Below are 22,560 nucleotides of genomic sequence, written 5' to 3' on the forward strand. Positions count from 1 at the left end.
AGGTTAATACCGCAATCAAAGACATATTTTTATGCAGGCCGGGCGCCTTCAGATGCATTGCTGGTTATTACGCTGCATTACGTTATGCATAAGTTAGGCTGTCGTTGGACATAAGTTCTGGACTCATTATGAATATGCTATGTATACGCCCAAAATTGAAAAACTACATAGAAAGTTCAGCGTATGCCAGCATTCTAGAAGATTCTGGGACGTCACGTCTGTCATACGCTGGCTAAATCGCCAAGGCATGACAGGGCCTTGAGATAAGCGCATAATTTAACTTCTCAGCTTACATGATCGTGGGTAAAACCTTTTAGAAATATTTCATTCACCCTGAACTCAGATCCCCTCAATGAAACATGGTGATGGCAGCAAAATGGTGTTGGGATGCCTTTCTTCAGCAGAAAGAAGGACTAATTTAAATACACACTAATCCTGAAAAAAACACGGAGTCAAAGATCTCTTTAGATCAATGCATATTCATATGTTACAGTTCCCCAAAGACTAGACCTAAATTGAATTCAGATTCTTTGGCAAGAGTTGAAAATTAATGTTCATAAACACTCCTCAGTCAGTCTGATTGAACCAGGGCCATTTTTCAAAGAAATCTGGGTTAATTTCCCAATTTCTAAATTATTTCTAAGATCAAAAGATTTATAGCATTTTCCTTCACTTTAACAATTATGTACTTGCATGTGATGGTGTTTCAAATAAAGTCACAAAAAATGCTGTTTAGTTTTGCGAAACATGAAAAGGCTAAAATACTACTTCTACAGGGACTGCAGAGTTCAAACAAATAATGTCTTTAGCAGTGCTGGTTCTTCCAGAAGTTGGATTTCAAATAGCTTTTTAATTGATAGAATCTGCCTTGTCAGATTCTCAGGCCTTAACATCACTCATCCTTACCGGGCTTCACATTATCTCCACTTTTTTTCTCCAGCTGTCTGATGCTGTCTTATTTTTCAAACTGTGCTGAACTAACAGCTCAGGGGAAAAAGAGTATTTCCTCTCCTTCTCAAAACAAGAAAATCCTTCTCTGGCACATGAATGAAATATGCTGACACGTGATTGAGCGATAATTCTGCTGTGACTTAAAAAGTCGTTCTTGAACCTGAAGAATAAATAAAATGTTATAAAAAGGATCTCACGGGGGAGAAAAAAGTACATGAGGATTGAGTAAAACAGAGAGGAATAGCTTCAATGCTGACCTTCCTAAAGAGGAATATTTTGACACATCAACTTGAAGCTCTGTTTAATTTCTCAATAAATAATTTCCCCTAAGGGCTCCTCTCTCTCTGCTCTCTCTTTTTCCTTTGCATTTCAAAGCTTCAGATCTTTTCTCTCAGATCCATTTAGTCTTTTATAATTTTTCTCTTTTCCCCTGCCTTTCTGCTATGTTTTTCTCAATTGTTTTTTTCTTTTTTGCCTGCCACTCTCTTTTCCTTTTCTTATGCTTATGTTAGTAGATTTGCAAACACAGCATAAATAGATAACAGAGCATAAACAGATTAATAGAGTAGTCTCACTGAATCATTTATGCTGTGTACTGTAACCAAACTTCGTCTACAATACTGTTTGTAATGAAGCTGAGGTTGAAGATAAGCTGTAGCTCTGGTAAAAGCCTTATTAGCAGAGCAAAATAATGAATAATATATGAGCAAGTATCTACAGTCGAAGGTGTGTACATGCAATTTTTCTTGCCGTTGGTGCACCATTACAAAGACTGATGATGAATATTGGCTTGTTAATTAACTTATCCGTTACAGATTTATGAGATAACTAACACGTCTAAGTTGTTTACACCACAGTTGTATTAATCAGAGGAGTGCTTTACAAGTGCATCTCAATAAATTGAAAATATTTGAAAAGTTATTACCTTCTGTAAATACATTAAATAGGGAAACCATTAAATAGCATAAATTCAGTACACATTTGACCTAATTATACCCTTTTTAACAACTGTGCAATGTTTCTTTTCTTACATGTAGGTTTTCCTTTGCTGAAAAATACTTTTTAATAGTTTTTATTTACTATTTTGTTCTTTCTATGTTTTGTTAATGGCTTTTTTCGTAATTATTCTATTTCTAAAGCATTTATTTCTTTTCAAAATATTGTTTATGGGGTATAGCTTATGAAAATTAAGAATCCATTTCCTAGAATATTGGTTTATTATTATTAGGACCAATAACAGAAGGGTTTTTAATACAGATTATTAAAAATGTGTCATTAAACATCGCTAGGCTTGGTCTCTTTTTGAATGAATTGCTACACCAATGCACCATCGTATGAAGGGGATCAGTCTGTGGCTCTGGTGAAGTACAGTAATAGGAAATTTCATGGGTTTTTTCAAGTGACTATTAGTTTGCCTGTATTGCCTGGTCTGGTATCTCTCATCTGTCTCTTGACAATACTTCATAGATTCTCTTTTGGGGTTCAGGACAGGGATGCTTGCTTGCATCATTGTTCTATTTAAATCTGTATTTAATTCATTTCATCCTCTTTTTGTCTTCAAACTACTTAGAGCTAAGAATTTTCTATTTCAAAGCTATGCAGTTTTTCATTTTGCTTCATTCAGCCTTGTGCTAAGGATTGATTTCTATTTATTCTCAGAAAGGAGTGATTTATACAACTGTGCCAGCATGTGTGAGTGTATGCAATTTAGTGTGTAAGAAAGAAAATGAAATAGGGGGAAATACATATACTGTATTTGTTGTTGATCAGTTCATTAAGTCTGAGGGCATGAGGATGTCAGTTATATGTTGTAATGTATCCCAGATGGGACAATGTTTTGGCGACAAGGGCCATTCTTTTAAGGGCTGCACCCATCTGTGCTGTCACCAGGTTGCAGAACGACAATCCCACCAAGCTATAAAACTGAGCCTCCAGATCTGATGAGATTCAACATGACAGCATGATGCACACATAAATGTGCACTGAGAGAAAGTCTGAGCTCTCAGTACTGAAAAGGGGGAGGAAAAGGCTATGATAAATATGAAGTAATTCAAACATGTTCTGATCAACACACCTGTAGATGATGCAGGCACAGTCCCTGCAGGTCCCACAGTTTTCAATGTCCTGCCCCGTCCTGTAGGAATGTCTTCTGTTGAAAAGCACAGAGATGACATATCAGGGATATAAGGACAATGTGTTGCTGCACACCCGATTGTGTACCCCTCTGAGGCATCAAGATAACTAAGTGTTCAGAATTTCTCGCACAAACATCATAAAGAGTCCACCAATCTTCTTCCTGAAATCACCCCTGACAATTTTTTAATGAACTACCCATCCTCACTCCCCAGAAAAGCTCACTCTGTTATGTAAACCATGAATCACTGTGTCACACCGGTCATAACATAATGCTTATAAGGTTAAAGTCGAGTTTGCATGCATACATGCAGTGGTGGAGTTATTATACTGGAACAGGCGTAATGAGAAAGGAGCGCTGTCAGTCAAACAGTAACATGCCTGGAAAGTGTAGCCCTTGTATTAATGTTATCATTCTATCTTGGAATATTGTGATATTCAACATAACAGCATTTTGTATTTACAAACACTGTATAAACCCTTTATATAGATCTGTGTTACATTACACCAACATCAGTGTTTTGGGTCAGTTATGATAAATAATAATATTTCTATTTACTTAATCATTTATATTTTATCTTTATTTACTGTTTCAAAATTCTACAATGTACATAAAGTTCAAAAGTTTTTGCCATAAATACCTTTGCTTAACTTATAAGATGGGTTGAACCTTTTGGGTATCATTCCACAACATACTAACAATAGTTAACAGGAATTTTAACCAATTTCTCCCTACAGAGCCAGTGTCACTCAGACAGGTTTGTAATCCAGTTTGCTTGCATAAACTTTTTTAGCTTTTCTTTGAAAATGTCCATTAAATTTAAATCAGGGCTTTTTGATGGTCTCTTTATAACAATTACTTTCCTTCCCTTAAGAAATGTTGCAAATAATTTGGTGATATGCTTTGTTTGTGCTATGCTTGTGTTATTGTCCATTTAGAAGAAAATCTTTGCCCTAATCTTTAACATCCTAACTTATGTCTTAATTCGTAGCTTCTGTGTATGTCTACACAATATTCTTTCTTTTTAACCCCCTTTAATTTACAACAGGATGTTGTCATCCCCGAAGGTCACAACTGAGATGATGTTTTGAGGCAAACAAGCTTCCCTTTTGAAACAATGGCTGGTCATTATGACAGAACACTTCATATTTAGTTTCATCAGACCAGAGGACATGTCTCCAAAGATTAAGGCCTTTGCCCCTGTGTGGAATTTTTAACTGTAATCTATTCTTTCTGTATTGCTTAAAGCAAAAAGAAAAATATCTTCCTTTTGAGTTAATAGCTTCTTAGTCTCTCAGTTCGCAGAAATCATCTCAGTTCTGAAAACTATGCTGTCTTGAAATACAAAATGGAATTAAAATTGTGTTAAATTATAGGAACTGAAAACTGTACCCAAGAGTGGACTAGTCATGTGGGTGTGAACAATTCCCATACGATCTTGCTTGTTTTCGTATAATTTTCTTAGAATATTAAACAGTGGTGTTTGATGTTTTGGCTTAAAATGAATTGTTGTTTTTTTTTTCTTCAGCTAAATCAAGAAGTATTAGAAGCTTAAAAAGCCATTGTTTCATCATCTGAGCTTTCCCTAAATTTTAAAAGCATTTTTCTTTTAGGGGTTTATAAACTTCTGAATTTAAAGAAAACACTAAAAATTGAGGCTTTTCTGCAAACAGAAGTAATTAAGTATGTCTTTACTGAGTTAAAAAAATTTGAAGTTTGTGCTAATTTATTTTAAGATTGTGAGAAAATTGGGTTATTTTTTATGTTCTGAATGTAAACATCAATTTTCAGCTGTTTTACTTAAAGCATTCTTTGCAGTCATAGACACACATCCAGGCTCATATCTTTTCCTTTCCAAGAATGTTTCCACATTATAAATGTACCATTTTGGTGTGATAAGGCAGGAGAAATTACTAAACCGCTTACAACGTAGGACGCAGATTAATTAAAGACTTGATAGGAACAGTAAAGGGTTTACACTAAGAAGCTTGGAGAATCTGAAACCACCAACATGACAGGAGTAAAATGTTGATTTCCATCAAACTCTGCATGCTGCACACATACATGAGGCTAGAGCTGCTTACTATGGGTGCAACAGGGTCACCTAAAGACTTTCTCTAGTCTCACATGACATCAACTCTTTGACATATATATACAGTATCATTTAAATTCATGTAAAATGTCATTAAAATAGGTATACCTACATATCAGTATTCTGTCTTGTATTTCTTAGTCCCGTTTCTTAACAGACCCAGATATTTTGGCCAGTTTATTGTATATTCACAGTCTTCTGATTAAATACAAATTGTTTTGGGTCTCCCTCCACATAGTCTTATATTAACAATGACTACAATATTGAAGTTGACTATAATTAGGGTAACGACATAAAAAGAAAAACCTTAAATGATATTAAATAATCACCTCACCTGTTTTATGTTGAGGAATAATTTACCATAAACAAACCACTTTCTACACAAATGTAAAAAATTATGTTTAAGTGTATGGCTGCATTACTTATGTTTTTAGAATGTTTTGTGAATGATGAACTCTTGAGAAATTAACTGTGTTGAATAAAACAATGAACACACTTACCTGCTTATTAATTTCTACTGCCCTACAACTTATTTTGTACCATCTATCTTTCTGTTGGGCAAAGCAGATTCTACATACAGAGCAGCAGATGGTTGTTTTACACAACGCTTGGCCCTGGGCTACGAGGTCCAGCGGGGCAAGGTTTACACTGTTGGCCTGAGGGGTTTTAGTCAAAATGTATTTACAGCTTCAAATACTTGATTGCTCTCCTTCTGACCTATGACTTTTATGTTGCTTTAAAAGTAAAACAAGTTCCTTTTTGACAACTTATTTTAATCCTGGGTCACAATTAATTTCAAATTATTTTTAACACTACCAATGCATTGCTCAAGAGTTGATAAAACTGCATAAGGCCAAACCGTCTCTTGAGTGAGTCCCCTACAACTTCTGTTCCAATGTAAAGATTAAGTTTTTAGACCCAGAAGTTTCCAATCCCTATCAGGAATATTAATGACAAAAGTAATAGCCATTTCTATGTTTAAAGTAGTTTAAAGGGGAACACAATTCAGGAGAACCAGAGTGCTTTCCAAATAAGTTTCAATCAGTGTCTAAAACAAAACTAAAGCAAATTCTGAAATGGTTGCTTGGTGCAGGACTGTGAAACATACGCTCCCAACCCTAAAGCCATGGTTGACTTGTTTAATAGAAATAATTACATGCTTATGTTTAGATGCACTTCTTACACCACTGATGCGTGTTGCCCCTTATAGTAATTTCTCAACAGTTCAGTGTACTACTCACCCATCTCTCTCGGCCTCCTTTTTCTCAAGGTCTTGAATAACATCCAGTAGGACCTTGATGGTGTTTTGGCTTGTCTCCAGGACACCCTCAAGACTGTGAAGCTGGTTCTGGAGACTGCGAATGTCATGCAAGGGTCCATTGGGGCTCAGGAGCTTTTCTGTCACCCTTGATGGGTCGAGTTTACACCTGGCTCCAGACATCAAACCTCCGAGAATTTCTTGAACCTGTCTTAAAGTGTCAGCTTGTGTGGGACTCAGCGGCCCAGTGCCAGATTGCTCCCCAGAGGCAGAGCAGCCCCTGGCACTAGAGCAGCCCTGCTGGTTAGGAGGCAAAGAGCATTGGCTGTTTGGTGTGTTGGGCCTGATGCTGGCTCCTGAGCAGAGCATTTTGTGTAGCACCCCAAGCTGAGCTTGGGCTGAGCTAAGACAGCTGGGTTTAAAACAGGCCTTGGCAGGGGAGGAGGTGGAGGAACGCCTCTCTCCCTTCATCACAGCAACTGGCGGTGTTTGAGCTCTGTGCTTCAGAGAACTAGCTCCCCCACAGAGCTTGGGTAAGACTGTACACTGTACATCCTTTGTATCCGGCTTTTTCTCCTCACTCTCTACAACTTTTTCACTGACCTTGCTCTCTGTCCTGAGCATGGGTGTTCGAGCTGTGGTGCCTGCTGGCTCACTTCCCTTTTTCCTTGGTGTGTAGGGAGGAGGTGGTGGAGGAGGAGGTGGAAGTCGAATGCCCCTTTTATCCTGAGCATTATAGGGAGCTTGAGAGGGGGGGGTGTATGGTGGTGCAGCGCGGAATGTAGAAGAGTACAAAGGAACAGCTTTAGTTGGAGTCCCAACAGCTTGAGCATTTTGAAGAGTGGAAACATAGGCTTTCACGTTTGGAGGTGGAGAAGTGCAAGATTCAAGTCTAGGGACAGGGGAGGGATAAAGGGTCATCCCTGTGCTGGTAGGGGGGATATTTTGCACTGTTTGATATGGTATATTACAGTGAGATACTGTTTGTATAACTGTGGTGTAAGAAGGGGATGTTTGATTAATGTGAGGTACATGTGGGCCACTGGGATGTGTACTGGTATAATATGATATGGAGGTGCAAGATAGGGCAGTCTGAGTCACAATTGTACAGGGTGTCAGGTTTGTGGTAGGTACATTATTTGTTAGACTTGTTGATGGCTGCTGATGCCTTACGTTTGGGGCAGCATTAGGCTCTATGATAGGTACACAAGGTGTTAAAACGGTGCTTACAGTTGGTGTAGGGGTAGGACAGGAAGAGGAAGATATCAGATGTGGTAGTGGGGAGATGCAGTTATGTGAGGAGGACTGTGGGACAGTAAAAGAAGGACTAGAGCAAATAGAAGCTTTGCCAGGTGGGGTTGGTGGAGACAAAACAGTGTAATAGGGAATAGAGCTTTGTGAAGTGTTAGTTGCACAAGTGGAGGAAGTAATAGATAGGATGTCAGGTGGTGGAGGAGAGAAAATTGCTAGCTTGGTAGGAGATGAAGAACATGCCTTAGAGCATTGTTCAGGAGTTTGTACTGGTGCATTTATAGGCATTGCAGGGGAAGCAGTGTAAGGCACAGTAGAAATGTTGGTTGTGGGAGGGATTTGGTCTGCTGGAGCAGATATTGGGGTATCAGAATTCAAGCTGGATGTCAAAATTCGAGGTGAAGAGTCAACTGAGCTACAAGTTAGCAATTGTGTAGTACAATGGTTTTGATTTTGAGAAGAGGGAGATGGTGAGTTTGTTTGTTTTTTAGGGGTGCATTGCTCACCATTCTGAGGTAGGGTTGGACAAGAATCTCTTGTTTGAATTTGTGCTGAGCAGTGTTCAACACTCAAGGTTGGAGACTGATGTTTATGTTCAGTTTCACATTTAGTGGTACAACGCTTTGAAATTGGAGGTGAAGACAAACCCTCAGTTTGAACTTCAGTGGTACAGAGTTTGGTATTTAAAGGAGATGGTGATTGGGGTGGGCTTTCAGTCTGTGTAGGAGTCGTGCAGAGGTGAACTTCCTTTCCGGGATCACTTGTTGTCCGGCTTAGGCGTTTTCTCCTCCTTATCACTGAAGGAGTGCTACTACCCTGGCGCTTTGGACCATCTCGGCAAGATACAGAAGAACTATGACACAGATCGCTGTTGTGTAGAACTGAAGGTGGACAGCTATGTCTTGATGTTTTTGCTATAACACCTGACTTAATTTCTGTCCTTGATACTTTAGATCTTCGTTCTACCCCAGTTTTATCCACAGAGCTTGAAGGTCGGCTTTGATCTTTGGACCCAGGCAGCACATGGTTGTGGCTAAGGTACTCATCTTGAGAGTCATGCTCATCATCTCCATCCACACCAACTGAGTCCCCAATGCTGTGGCTACGCACATGGGTGGATGAGAGAGACTGAGGTTTTTTTAGGCATGGTGAAGTCTGAATGGCTGTGCTGGTGCTTGTACTGGATCTTCGTGTCATTGGTAATGTTAGAGAATTAGATTGTGGTGGTGCCCAACATCTCCGTGTAGGACCAGGCGTCAGCGGATGAGGTGGGGCCCTTGCTAAAAAAGCAGCCACCTTTTCTATAGTACTGGCCATATCCCCACGCACAGCCCCTACCACAGAGGTTTGACCAAGTAGGCTTTCAGTGATTGGTCTGTCAGACCATAGATGTTGGGACATGCTGTTGTATTTGCGAAGTGGATGAGGGCTGTCACGGTCTTTGGCAGGCCGCTGACGGGTGTTGTTTTCTCCTGTTGCACTGTTGCCACTACTGCTACTGCCATCCTCAAGGTCTTTGAAGCGGACCTGATGGGTTCGGTTCCGGCGCCGTTTTAGGCGACTTTCAATATCTGGTGAGTCTCGATTGAGCAGCACAGAGCGCACAGTCATTGTTCCGGGCAGCTTGTCCGTCAAGGTGCTCTTGCTGTTACTTTGGCCAGTGAGCAAGTGATCAGGCTCCTTGCTCACCATCTCCTTGGCCTCTCTTTCTTCCCCAACATTCAAATACAGCTTTCCGTGTTAAAGGCCTTTTCGTTTCTGTGTCAACAAAGAAAGTTTTTTTTTTTTTATTACTTTCTGCTTATAGCATTAAATACATGTAAGGTCTACATACTTTATTGATGAGTCCTATTTTCTCATAACACAGTCAAAAGTTAAGTCTAGCTCTGCAAACTTTAGTCCATTTGCAGTTCAATTGCTCAGCTTATTGTTTAGATTCCTTGACGGCAAATAAAAGGAAGACTATGTCCTCAGATCAAGGTAAAGCAACATCCTGGACAGTAAAAACGGTGTTTCAGATCACTGTGACTTATGTTAAATTCTACATCAAATGGGAATTTACTTGTAACATTTACTTGTACAAAAATGGGACACATTAACATAAATTAGAAAAAAAGCAGCATTAGATATGTTAAAGTGAAGATGTCCATCATTTTATGCGTCCTTTGAAATTGTGCACCTTTGCCTTTACTCTCATTTCTACTCAATGTCTCATGAAAATATAATAATGAGGCCAGAAGGGCGTTTAATGTTGCTGGACAGAAAAGAGGCAGGGAATTTGGCCTGTTTATCCATAGGTTTGTCTACTTGGTAGTCCCCTTTTGTCCCCATGCTTTGTCCCCTGATCCCTCAGGAAATCCATTGGCCAATGTACCGCATGAACTTGTCATGGTTTTCCCAAAGCATGCTGCCTTTTAAAATGTATTCACTCAGTCTGTAGTGTTATTTTTCTTTCTTTATGTCTTCTGTCCGGTCTCCTGTCAGTGTGTCATTCTGAAGATGGTGTTACCGCCTACAGAGAAGTACACACAAAAAAAAAGAAGAAAGAGACTGAAGTTATTTAAAAATACCTCACTGTTAAAAACAAAGTGGAAAAAACAGGATGAAATAATGTCAACAGCTACTTTGAAGTGAATAAGGAAACAGTAAGCACATTAGGAAGAAGTAGAATCTGCTAGTTAGGAGAAATGGCAGAATGGTTGGAGGTTGAGTGGAAGAAGAAAAGCAGCAGAGAAATAAACACTCAAAACAAGAAGAGGGATTGTAATTAAGGCTTATTCATATTGGCTGAAGGGGATACTTATGTTTTATGTCTATTTGATTTTCTCTGTATCGTTACCAATTGTTAAGAGTAGAGTTGCTGTACCAGTGAAAACAGAGTGTTTTTTTAGCTCATGAAACACAGAGTGACTGTTATCATACTTCCCATATGCATGTGCTTTACAGATTTTCTTTTTCCTCTGTGTTTTAACAGTGTTTGGCCCTGTTATAAGTTCTTGATGATCTGCCACAGTGACATCCGCTCTGATTCATCTGGTCAGTTTGTGACAGTCTGTCTGCCATGCTATGGCTAGTAGTGTGTTCTCGACACTCTGATTCTGCAGCCTGTTTGATTTTTTTTGTATATGTATTTATATATCTATATCTATAAATATATAGATATAGATATATAAATATATCCCTTTCACTGCTTGTCTGTAGAGCAAGCAGTCAGCGTGATGCTGTCATCTGCCTTACAGGATCTATGGATTTGTTCCTTGTTAACTCTTAGTGATAGCCCCTGACACTGACAGGCCTGAGCGCTAATTCTGGGTGCGAGTGTGACTGTCCGTACTCTTATCTGCTGTGGGAGGGGTAATTAGTGACTCCTTCACAGCTCCCAGGTTATTTAGGGAGTGTGATACCCGAGGCCCTGCCACATTTATTTATGTCTGCCGTTTTATTTCTCTGCCTTTCTGTATCTCTTTTTATGGCTCTGTGGAGGAGGATTATTGTTACAGCCGCACCCTTCCATCAACCTCTTTAAAAACATGGTTATTAGGATTAATTATTATTACAGTCACACAGATAGGGCCTTAAGGAAAATAACAACTATCATGGAATATGAAACATGCCACAAATTTCACATTTATTTTTCTTTACCATAACTTGTGTGTGAAAAGATTAACCAAGACCACATCACACTAAAAGAAATTGCATGCTTCTCTGCAAATAACTCTAGGCCAACCAATGACATCTAGAGCAGTCTGTGAACAGAAATGTAAAGGTGTTGCAAATTTACAAATCTGGACACTATCTTCTTAGGTCAGGTGTATTGTTGTGGTCATTTTTTAGACCCGATTTTCTTTAAAGGATAATAAAGCAAAAGATCTTAAATAGAAAGAACTCGTCACATATTCCAGGGTTTTATTAAAACAATAATTTCATACATGAAATTATTTTCACTTAGTCTATTACCCCCCACATCCCACCCCCATATGATATGGGGTTGTAAGGTACCTTGTGAAAAGCTCAAGTTATATGAATACAATTACAATATAGCATTTGAAATTTTAAAATCATCAATTAATTTTACTTGATAGTGGTTTTCAATTACAACTCTCCCCAGATAAAATCTATCCCACATCAACTGTTTTTTATCACTAATGTACTTTAAAAATCTGATGGTTGGGGTTGTATCCCATATGGTGTAGGAAACTCTCTACTTTTACTGTTTACTGTACACTGACAAACTTTCCAGTTTCATCCACGCTCCAAAGGATAATTGTCCTCTCTCATAGTATGGAGTGTCTCCTTGAGTGATCCCTTGTTCTGTCTTGCTTGTAATTTTCCATTCAGTTTAAATAATTTCTAAAACCCTTTATTAATCCCAGAGGGAAATTAAATGTTGCAGTAACTGATAGGTTTCTTTTAAACCAGTTGTTATAGGTGTTGATGGCGGTAGGCAGAAAGGATCTTCTGTAGAGGTCTGTCTTGCACTGGATCTGGAGAAGCCGCTTTCTTTATGCATTTTTATCAGATTAAACATGGCTTGCAGCAACATCGCCATAGCTAACTGACATGTTACTTAATAAAAACTTTCCATATCGCATTAATTTAAACTTTCCTCCAGTATTGATCTGTGGTCTGTGCTAGATTGTGGCCTTTACTTCCTTTTTACTACAGCAATGCATGACAATGTAATATTGTAATTTGAAGTTTGCTTAAAATTCTAATTTCAGTTGAATGAAAACCCAGAAACTAAAGACACTCTAATGCTGATTAACAATCTGATTAAGAGGTTGCTCCCTGTTGTCCATTATGTTTTTCAGTTCAGTTTATGACGAATTTCTCTTTGTGATATAGACTCCGGAGGTTCTGGTCTGGACTGTTCCTGTCTGGCTGGGACTCCATCCTGGAGAGAAATATCAGCTGTGCTGATGCCATCATCACCTCTGTTTATAGATGTTGGATCTTGGCCTATTTTTCAGTGGAGTCCTGTTTCTCTGATTGTGACTAACTGTATGAGTTATCTTTCATCCTCTGACATGGGACCTGGCTCTGAGCTTTCCGGGATGGGGCAGTCTGTGGAGCTGGTTGACATTTGCCTTTTGTATCTCTGCTTCTTTCTGTATGTCTGCATCCGTTTCCTTGAACCCCATTCGGCATTGGCAGATGGCCGCTCACAGTGAGCTTGGTTCTGCTGGAGGTTTCTTCCTGTTAAAAGGTCGTTTTTCCTCTCCACTGTCACTAGAAGCATGCTTAGTGTGAGGAATTGCCTTCAAGTCAATGAGTCGATGCAATCAACTGGTTTTTCTTAAATAGAAAACTTTGAATCAATTTGACTGTATCATCTGGTTGAATTGTCTCTGTAAAGTGCCTTGAGAAGACGTGTTTTGAATTTGCGCTATATAAATAAACTGAAATGAATTAAACTGAATTGAAGTTACAATATGCACCATCTTGCTGCATATATTGAAGGGCCTAATAAGCTTCCTTAGAAAGTACAATCTGCTCTGTCCCTTTTTTTAGACAGCTTCACAATTGCATCTCCAGTAGAGGTTGTTGTCCAGGTGAAGCCTGATGTATTTATACTCCTCCTCTAGTATTCCACTTGTTTCTGTTTCATCTGAAATCTGCAATCAGATTTTTTCACACAATGCTACAAACCGTCTATTTTGCTGATTTTTCTAATTTAAACCTGTAATTTGTATCTCCTACTCCACGTCCACATTTACAACCCTGCACCCTTTTTTTGGTCCCACCCCCAGTTATTCCTTCGCAGCCTGCAAACTAGCCTTGGGTCAAAATTTATGCCGACAGTTTAATGAATCCAAACCCCCTTAATGCTGCACGGGCTCACTCCAGGGGCTGAGACCAGCCATTTCCCCACATGTGACATTTTCATGTTAAGCTTTTATTGGCAGACAAGAAATAAATCACCAGGCAAGAGGATGAACGTGTGCAAAAGCATTCCACCAACAGGGGTCATAACTCTCAATGGTTATTATTTAAGATTTACTCTAGCCTTCTTGCTTCCTGCTTACGTCTGTGAGAAGTATAGGCATATATTCCCTCATGTGTGGTTGGTGTATGTGTGACGATAATGCCAGCATGGTATCCAACCTTTCTTTTCTAAGCCGCAGTTACTCTGAGGAGCTCAGATCCAATGGATTCAAGGACCAAGAACATCCAGAATGTGCGTATCTAGTAATAATATTCTGAGCCGGAGTCTCACAGGGTGGAGGGAATTACATTCATGACAAAAGAACACACCTTTGTCTCTCCCTATGTCAGGGCAGTAGGGGGTTCAGTGGATTGAATTGTTATGTAAAGACACGTCAGATCAGATTGCCCAGGCATGCTTAAATTTGTCAGACAGGACTGAGCTGAGGAGGAGGCAGGAAGAGGAAGGAGAAGAGATAGAGATGCTTAGTTATATTTAGAGATGCTATGAGACACAGTGAACTGAGAGGACTAGGATTCTGAATAAATAAGAGGGAGATGGGGCAGAGAGAAAAAGCAGGGGCTGGAGGAGGGAGGATAGGTGGGGGTGTGGGGGATGTTGGGTTGACAGGCCGCAAAGCAGGAGGGAACAACCCCTGGCAGCAGAGGAAATGTCATGGTTAGGGTTCAGTGAAGTGGTAAATCGGGAGCATCAGCGCGTCAGGGCATTTAAGGGTTTACTGGAGAGGAACTAAGAAAAGCTATATGATCAGTCATTGGGCCTGTGAACACAAAGAGGCTCCTGGTTTATACCTGTGCTCTGTCACAGGAATTAACAGTGCCCTCATGGCACCCACACTAGATGCAACCTGCATCAGCCATTACGGTTCTTCTGCGTTCTTGTCAAAAGAGATCACAGATTCAAGAACAGCTCTCTGGGAGTTGCCATTAGATGCGTATTTTGTCAGGTAAGCATTGTGTTCAGCAGAGTGCAGCAAAGTCTTACACAGGGGGGAGTTATATTTTATTTGATACAATACAAGTAGCAAGCGCATTAAAAAATGCACATGAAGGACTTTGTGGGGACAAAGATTTCTCTGTAAGTGCAAGCACATGCGTATGTAAGCAACCTTAAACAAAACACTTCCTCATACAAATAACCAAATATTTGAAGAATTAAAGAAGTTAATAACTTAAGCCTAATACAGCTATGATAAGCAATTTATTTGCCACTTAAGAAAGCAAAACCTTCTCAGTAAAATGACCCTCCATAGCACCACACCAAGTAGTGGTATGAAAAGGATACAAGATTTTCTCTTTACTTTTTAACCTGTAATAATCTGACAGATGTGCTGCTTTTATAAACTCTACTTTTGCTTAAGAAAATCTACTGCACCAATATATCAGTAGAAATGGCAGAGTCTAATGACGAATTCTATTGTTTTAAAGAAAGACACGAGAAGTGTAATTTCTAATGTGCCACAAGTTTACAGCACATGCAAAACCTTCAATTTTCTGCAAGGAAAAAAAATATATGGATGGTAGCATCATTATCCATGTGCTAAAAGGCAAAAAATCTATTTTTTTATTTGTATTTTAATACAAATATGTGTTTTATTTGTGATAAAAATAAAAGAATATTTTTTTAACTTCAAACTTACAGTCCCAGAAATTTACTATAAAATTAGCATTTATTGTATATGTCTACAGGACATTTATGTCTGACAAAATGTCAGAAGGTTTATGCAGTGTGAGTACTTTTGCAAAACAACGGAAGCTGGAAACATCATACAACATTGATGCATTTGATAATTCTAATCAATCTTAACATTAAAATCAGCAAATCAAATCATGCAAAGAACATTTTCATATTTAATGAAAGTGTTTGTGAACTCTGTGAGTACTACCATTGTCACTGTATTGAGAAACTGCTGTGATAGCCTGCTTGTGTAAAACAATCTCTATTTGCCCTTTTAAAACCTTTGAGAAGCACAATTCATGAGCTGAAGTGGAAGCTTTTTACAAAAAAAAATGTCCACAACAAGTATTTGTCTTAGCAGAAATATACACCTATTGCTCAAAGCACTTAAGGTTGTAACTGAACATTAAACAATCTAGTCTATTGTTTTTCTAAGGTGTTTTACCAACTTAAGCTTTTACTGGGGTAGTAAAGCATGATGTGGCTTTTTTGTCACATTGACCTCTCTTTTTTTTTTCTTTTGCAAGGTTTTACTCAAAGAAAAGACTAAATAATTATATACAGCTCATTTCACATTATCCAGACTAATGGTTATAACCCCATTAGTCTAATTCAGAAAAAAAAAACACAACACTAGTTTCCTAAAACCAGTTTATCACATTTACACTCTCTTTACATCAACTATATATATAAGCAATCTGTTTCTCCTTGTTAAATATCAACATCTAAAATAGGCTATAATCACTCAGTGTTTGTTTGCTTATAGGTTAAAGATGTTGTTAAGCAATTGTAACATATTTTTGTTTGTTTTCTACTCATATTTTTTAGGCTTCAGCAAGAAAATCAATCATCTCTGTTTCATATCTTGCCATTTAAAAATAAAACAATATCTAAAAAAATATAACATTATATATACATGATATATGTTTTATAAAATGGCTATACTGTGTATATATATATATATATATATATATATATATATATATATATATATATATATATATATATATATATAGTCATAGAAAAGCAATATACATATATCACTTGGAAATAATAATGCCCCAAACAAGCAGTTATACATTTGAACAAAGCTTTGATTTGATTCGGGTACAACCTTTGTTATTAAAGAAAGAATGATTGCGCTATATAAATTTTTATTCCATCTTACAGAACAATAAACAACAGAACAAAATACTCTTAAGTTGATAAAACACATAATCCTTGTCCAGTCAACATGTTCTGCAGCCCTTTAATGTGAAAAAAATAAACTGTAACACCCTCATTAAGTGAGCGCGGTATATTTTTCTGCACTCCTTGTGTGCCTTATAACAGCAAGACCTTACAGAGCAAACAAACAAGAATAAACCAAATATAACAAGCTGCAACTTGAACTGATATAGTGTGAATTTTTTATACACCTCCATTATTTAATGACACTGGGGTTGAAATTTTGTCTGGTCACACTGAAAATGGTGCATATGTAACAAGCATGCAAATACTATTTGCATGTTTTATAGTTACTTTTATCAGTCATATACTTCAAAAGAATGGAAAGGGCCTGACTTAGCTGGGACTTAGCTTGGCTGCATTTCATTGACATCCTAGTTAATGTTAAAAACCTTCCTGTGTGGCTATTCTTCTGTATTCTACGGTACTGAATTCTTAAATGAGTCTTCAGTTTGTTGCATAGTATTTAAACATACTTTTAGACACAAATCAACAATGTTCTCCTAAAAGTAATTTATTCTGCTGGAGTTACTTATAGTTTACATTTACATAAATATAACTTTGCAAAGTCATTGGCTCAGCTCTTAATAAATAATAAATTGTCTCCCTACTGTTTCAGTTTTGCTTCCAGAATATTTTTTGTCAATGATAATTTGTTCCATCTGTCCTCTTCTGACCAAAATCCTTTGCCTAATTTGAAATTCCTATTTGTAGGCCAGTGAATTGGAACAAGCATACTTAAGCAACCGTGTGCAAATTTGAGGATGTTTGGGTGTCACAGTAAGCTACAGCAAACACTGTTTGAGCTATTTTGTTCATTATTCAGCCTGTGTTTTGTTACTTATTAGGTTATTTATGATCTGGTTTCTCTGTTCGCCATTTTTATTCATTGCAAAAGGTTTACTGAAGTTCAGATTTCTTCTTGTCTTTGTAAATTGTCAGCAACTAAATAGAACAGGGATTAGAATAAGATGCTCATATATTCTCTGCTGGATTGTTTTGAAGTAATGTCGCTTCTTTGCAATTCATATTAAATTACCTCTAAACCAATGTCGTTGTCAGCTATGTATAAAAAGGGTTCCTGACTGTTGGGAAAGTGGACAACAGAAAGCAGATAAACAGTCAGTGACTAAAGAAAGGAACCTGAATTCCATTCCAATTACTTGTGTCTGTATTTCATGTTTACTTTGGAGATAGCTGAGCTTGAGAGATTTTCCAATGAGATAAGATGGAGCAGAATTGGAGAAAAGAGAAGTTCCTATGGTGAAGTGGTTAAAAGCTGGGGACCTGGGTTTGAATTCCAGTTGTGACAGCGATTGTGCCCTTTGCCAAGGCTGTGAGCAAGACTTGCTGTGACGACCCCTGAATATCGGTGCTTCTGAAACATTACGTACACATTGTTAGCGTAAAGAAGCCTATTCATCTGTCAAATTCAACTCTTTCCCAAATTTTGTGGTGGTGGTGTTTTGCGGGTCTTGCGGCCCAAAGTTGTTGAAGTCATATGTCATCTAAGACTGAACATCACTTTATTGCAGAGCTATTTCGGTTAGAAAAAGTTCTGTCAACTGTGCCGCCATGTTTGCCCAGGGAGAGGGATTGCTGTAGAGTCAGTGAGTCAATGTAAACACCTGGGTTTTACATAAACTTTTACCAAATCCCCTTATCATTGATTGAATGTGTCTGTATTAAATTAAATTTGAATATGTCTATGTGATTAATTACATTTTTAGGTAAACTAGCCCTTCGATTATACGTGTCCTTTAAGTTAAATGTATAGTGAATCTTTTTGAAAAGAGCTTTTGAATTTCCTTTGTTGTCCTCCTTTTTTTCCTTCTTAGCACAGCTTGACGAAACAGGTTCACGAGATATGTTTTTTTTTTTATGAACTGTAACAGAAATTTACAGACGCCAGGTTGCCAACACTTGAATAATACTTAATTATTATGATTAGTGTAAATGAACCAAACTTAAAACACGAATGGACTAGTTGCAGGAGGAGGGGTCTTTTTTCACAAGTTATATTTCCATCCAAATGAGATTAAAATATTAATTGAACCTTAAAAAAAGTGGACCAAAAATTAAAATGTGACTTGGTCGTGTTTCCATCCGTTGGAGTGAATTAAAAAGGTGATCCAAAGAGTAATATTGCATTAAATAAAGGTAATGCTTTCTGTAGCAAACAGGAAGTAGAGTTCGTTACCTGCCACAAACCACAGATGAGTGATGGACCAATGTATAGGGAGGTAAATATTCTCTACGTTAGAAGTTATTTTAAAAATGTGTTTCAATCTGTTCTTATGCTTTTTTTTTTAAAGGAAAAAAATCACTTCAAGCAAACATAAAAACTTCTTTGCAAAATTTCGTGATTCCATCAAGCTCCTTTAATGTAATACTTCAAATTGCACAAAAAAGGCTGATGGAAACACATCTACTCACTGATCTATTCACTGAGCCACATGTGTCTGTTAAGTAATCAAAATTGCTGATAATAACAATAATGGGAAATAAAGAGTTCTTAGAAATTTTCTGCTATCCTATCATGTATTTTCTGTACCCAGTCAATGTTCCTGGTCCCCTGCATGCACTAAAGGATTCTTCTCCATCACAGGGCAGCACAGAAACAATATTGTGTAATTTCAAATGGATAATTAAACTAAAAAGCATGTTTGAAAAGAAGTTGGACTTACAAGGGTGAAAAATTTAGAATCCACATTATTTTAGAAGTATTTCCCCTGTATGGGTGTTGTTTGATCTCTCTTCTGTAAAGTTTCATCAGGATCTCACATTTCTTTCCACATTCCCAAAATAGCCTATCAAAGCTCAATGGCCATTCTGAGGTCCTGTTCCAACTCCAGGCAAATGCAGCCCAAATCAAATAAATTTGGGGTCAAGTGATCAAGTCAGGTTTTTTAAAGCAAGTCAGTTCAATTCAGGGATCCTGAATCTGACTTGCATCTGATATTTTGGAATCCTTCACCAGGGAGAAAAACCAAGATCAAAACTTTGATGTCACTTTCCAAAATTATTTTTACACTTTGCTGAAATATCAGGAAATAGTGATAGTTAGCAAAACACACAAGGGGCTAGAATAGTTCTGCAGAGTGGAGAAACAGCATTATATTTTGTTAATAAACAGAAACAAAACTTTATTCATGCCTAATTGTAAGGCACCGTCTCAGGAACCATCCCGAGTGGCGCATAGCTTGTATTGAACATTTCATATACAACCCTTCAAACAGAGGACTTAAAAATGTTATTGCAATGGAGTCAGATTGGTCAGCGATCTTGTCATGAGTTCCCCCTGCCTCAGATCATCACAAGGATTGTATTAAGTCTTTTACCTATAGATTTGAAAGAAGAGGCACTGACAAATAAGATTAAAACTAACCTTTGAAATCATACAGTTCTGTACAGTTGTTGACATTCCTGGTCTACAATTGCTGGCTGCTTCACCTCATTCAAACAACCCATTTTCCTGAAATGGCAGTAAGATCTCCCTAAAATGCTACTATAGATTTTAGATCTTCTTTTAATAAAATGTTTGCCACACAGTACTCCTTAAAACAACAAATGGCTTGTTAACTTAAACCATAACCCCTACTTATCTGTGTTTACTGTTGTACGATTGATAAGTACATCAGTTTCGAGCCCAAAGCAGTTCACACTAAAATCAAATCTAGACAACAATTTATTTATTTATTTATTTTTTTCTTTAAATCAGATTTCAGGAAAAAAAAAAAAAAAAGATTTGAGCATTTAAACATGTAGTGGGTCAAAATGAACTGGACAAGTGTGACTTAGAGCAAGAATAGTTTGTCTGTTAATATCTGTGTCGGCTTTATGATGGACTGGAGACCTCTGCAACGTAAACCAATCCACTAATCAGGTGATAGCTGGATTCACCTCCAAAATAGTATGTAGAATTTACAGAAACTGGATGAAAGGAAATATCTGCCTTAAGGGATTCTATCATTATAGAAGTTTAGGTTGACTTGTCTTGTTGAAAAACCAGTGAACTTAAAGAATGGAAGATGACAAAAATATAAACCTGATCATTAAAGGTCAGCTGGTTCCATATCTAAGATAATGTTCTATATTGATAATGTTCACATCCTGCTGCCCTATACCTTTCAGAAACAGCCCTTTTGTCATGATCCTAATCAAAACAAATAGGTCCTTAGCAGGTTTCTGCAGATGCAGAATGCAGAAGGCAGCATGCTACGGAGAAAATGTAAAACACCCACACGTCTCTGTTTTGTTTTTTTTTGTTTTTCTGTTATTGTCGTTTTTAACAGCCATAGAGCAAAAAGAAAGAAATAGGGAATTGCACTTTGCATCATCATGAAAGATGAAAAGACATTCTCATAAGGACATAGTCCGGAGAGGAATGGGGTTGATTGAAAGGGCTAAATATACCTAATATTTAATGCCTTTTGTTATGTTAAATTTGGAGAGCACAAAAACTTAAATCAAATTTCTAGACATTTCTTTTGGTTTTCATGGAGGCCGGATGTCTGGAGAGTTAATTCATATAGCATGCAGTAAGGTGGGCTCAAAGTTCTGAGGTTTAGGCCGAATCAAATCTAGACCTCTATAAATATTAGGTATAGGGTCATTACTGTATCAAAGGAAAATCTGTGAAAAGGATTGTGATCAATTATAAAATCAATAAATTAATTAGATTCACGAGTACTGAAAAACAGACTATATGCTTGGCTTGGTTACTTTTGGGTGCTGTTTGGTGGTTTAAATGCACCAGTTAATACAACTAATGAACTGCAGCACCAGGATCAGACTATGTTTGATAATTTTCTTTGTGTAAGGAAAGCTTTGACTGTGTGCGGAGTTTTTAAAACCTTTTATTGTCACTTTTATTTTTATTGCTGTAAATGTTCCAAAATTTTCTGTAAAAATTTTAAGTCTACAATGCCCATCCTTAAAAGGCTTATATCTGTGTAGGACTGACAGTTTAATCATCAAACATGATGCAGTGACAAAGCATATACTTTATAAACAAAAGTCTAAAGAGTTCTCATAAACATTCGATCAATATGATTTTAAATACATTTTAAAGTCAGAGGGTGTGCATATATCTCTTTTTTTTTTACTTCGTCTTCCAGAATTTCAAAATTTAAAATCCTCCGTTGCAATGCTGTATGTAGGAGTGTAAGTGTGGAATCCGTATAACTTCCCTTACAAAGGCGTTTAAACGATGTGCATGTATACACAAAACCATAATTTTCAATGGAACTTAAAAGCTACAGCAACATACACTGAACCTTTCTCAGAAACACACACAAGTACACAAAAGGAATTCCCTTTGTCAATACCTCCTCCTCCAGGAAACTTAAACCAAACACCTAGACATACGCATACACTCAGCTTGAGTCATGACAAATGTGTAGAGAAGGAACACTGCTAGAATCTGCAAAGCTACATCAAGTGCTACAACAATCTGAGCTCCTGGCTGTCTAAATCTTCTTATGAAGCAGCACACACTCAGAAAATAACTCCCACACCTGCAGTAAAGCAAATCCCTGTACCCAAATATGCACTATCCATTTCCCCAAGATTTCTATCCCTCTCTCACACACACACACTCACGCACCAACACAAAGGCTTAGGTGCACAGCGAGTAAAGGAACATATCTCCATTGTCAGTAGAAATAAGTGACTCTGCTGCCGAACACATAAACAAAATCCAAGGATGCACGTGTACTCACGCATGTGAGCTCGCACTGCACTCTGCCTCTGCTCTTTTTGTAGAAATCAACAGAATGCAGAGAGTAACAAATGATAAGTAATGATAAGAGGAGCTTGAGTTGTTTTTTAAATCTGTTCTCATCTTTGCTGCTTCTGACTTTGCCATCGCTATGGTGATGCTGAGAGGAGGCTGCTGGGTAGATTTCTGTACTATCTGCCATCAGGACACAGAACTGAGTCACACATACCACATCTACAACATCCCTCTTCCTGTTGCCCTCTGTGCTGACTCTCATCCAACCCCCCCCCCCCCCCCCCCC

General features: G+C 37.8%; 1 protein-coding gene across 5 annotated transcripts in view; it reads right to left on the reverse strand.

Moving 5' to 3' along the window:
• The window catches only part of LOC107088945 (mucin-5AC-like), a 73,897-nt gene that overhangs the window by 50,723 nt on the left and 614 nt on the right, over positions 1 to 22,560 (reverse strand). For 3 of the 5 annotated variants that reach the window (XM_015381415.1, XM_015381412.1, XM_015381417.1), the window contains exons 2-3: positions 6,419 to 10,198; positions 3,026 to 3,100 (exon numbers count right to left, since the gene is read on the reverse strand). In XM_015381415.1, the coding sequence (XP_015236901.1) occupies positions 3,026 to 3,100; positions 6,419 to 9,378 (3,035 nt within the window). In that variant the 5' untranslated portion in view covers positions 9,379 to 10,198. The remainder of the gene's footprint in view (positions 1 to 3,025; positions 3,101 to 6,418; positions 10,199 to 22,560) is intronic. The other 2 variants (XM_015381416.1, XM_015381413.1) reach the window with 1 other exon arrangement.

This window comes from Cyprinodon variegatus, unplaced genomic scaffold (assembly GCF_000732505.1).
Source record: "Cyprinodon variegatus isolate N-32 unplaced genomic scaffold, C_variegatus-1.0 Scaffold234, whole genome shotgun sequence".
NCBI classification, from domain to species: Eukaryota; Metazoa; Chordata; class Actinopteri; order Cyprinodontiformes; family Cyprinodontidae; genus Cyprinodon; species Cyprinodon variegatus.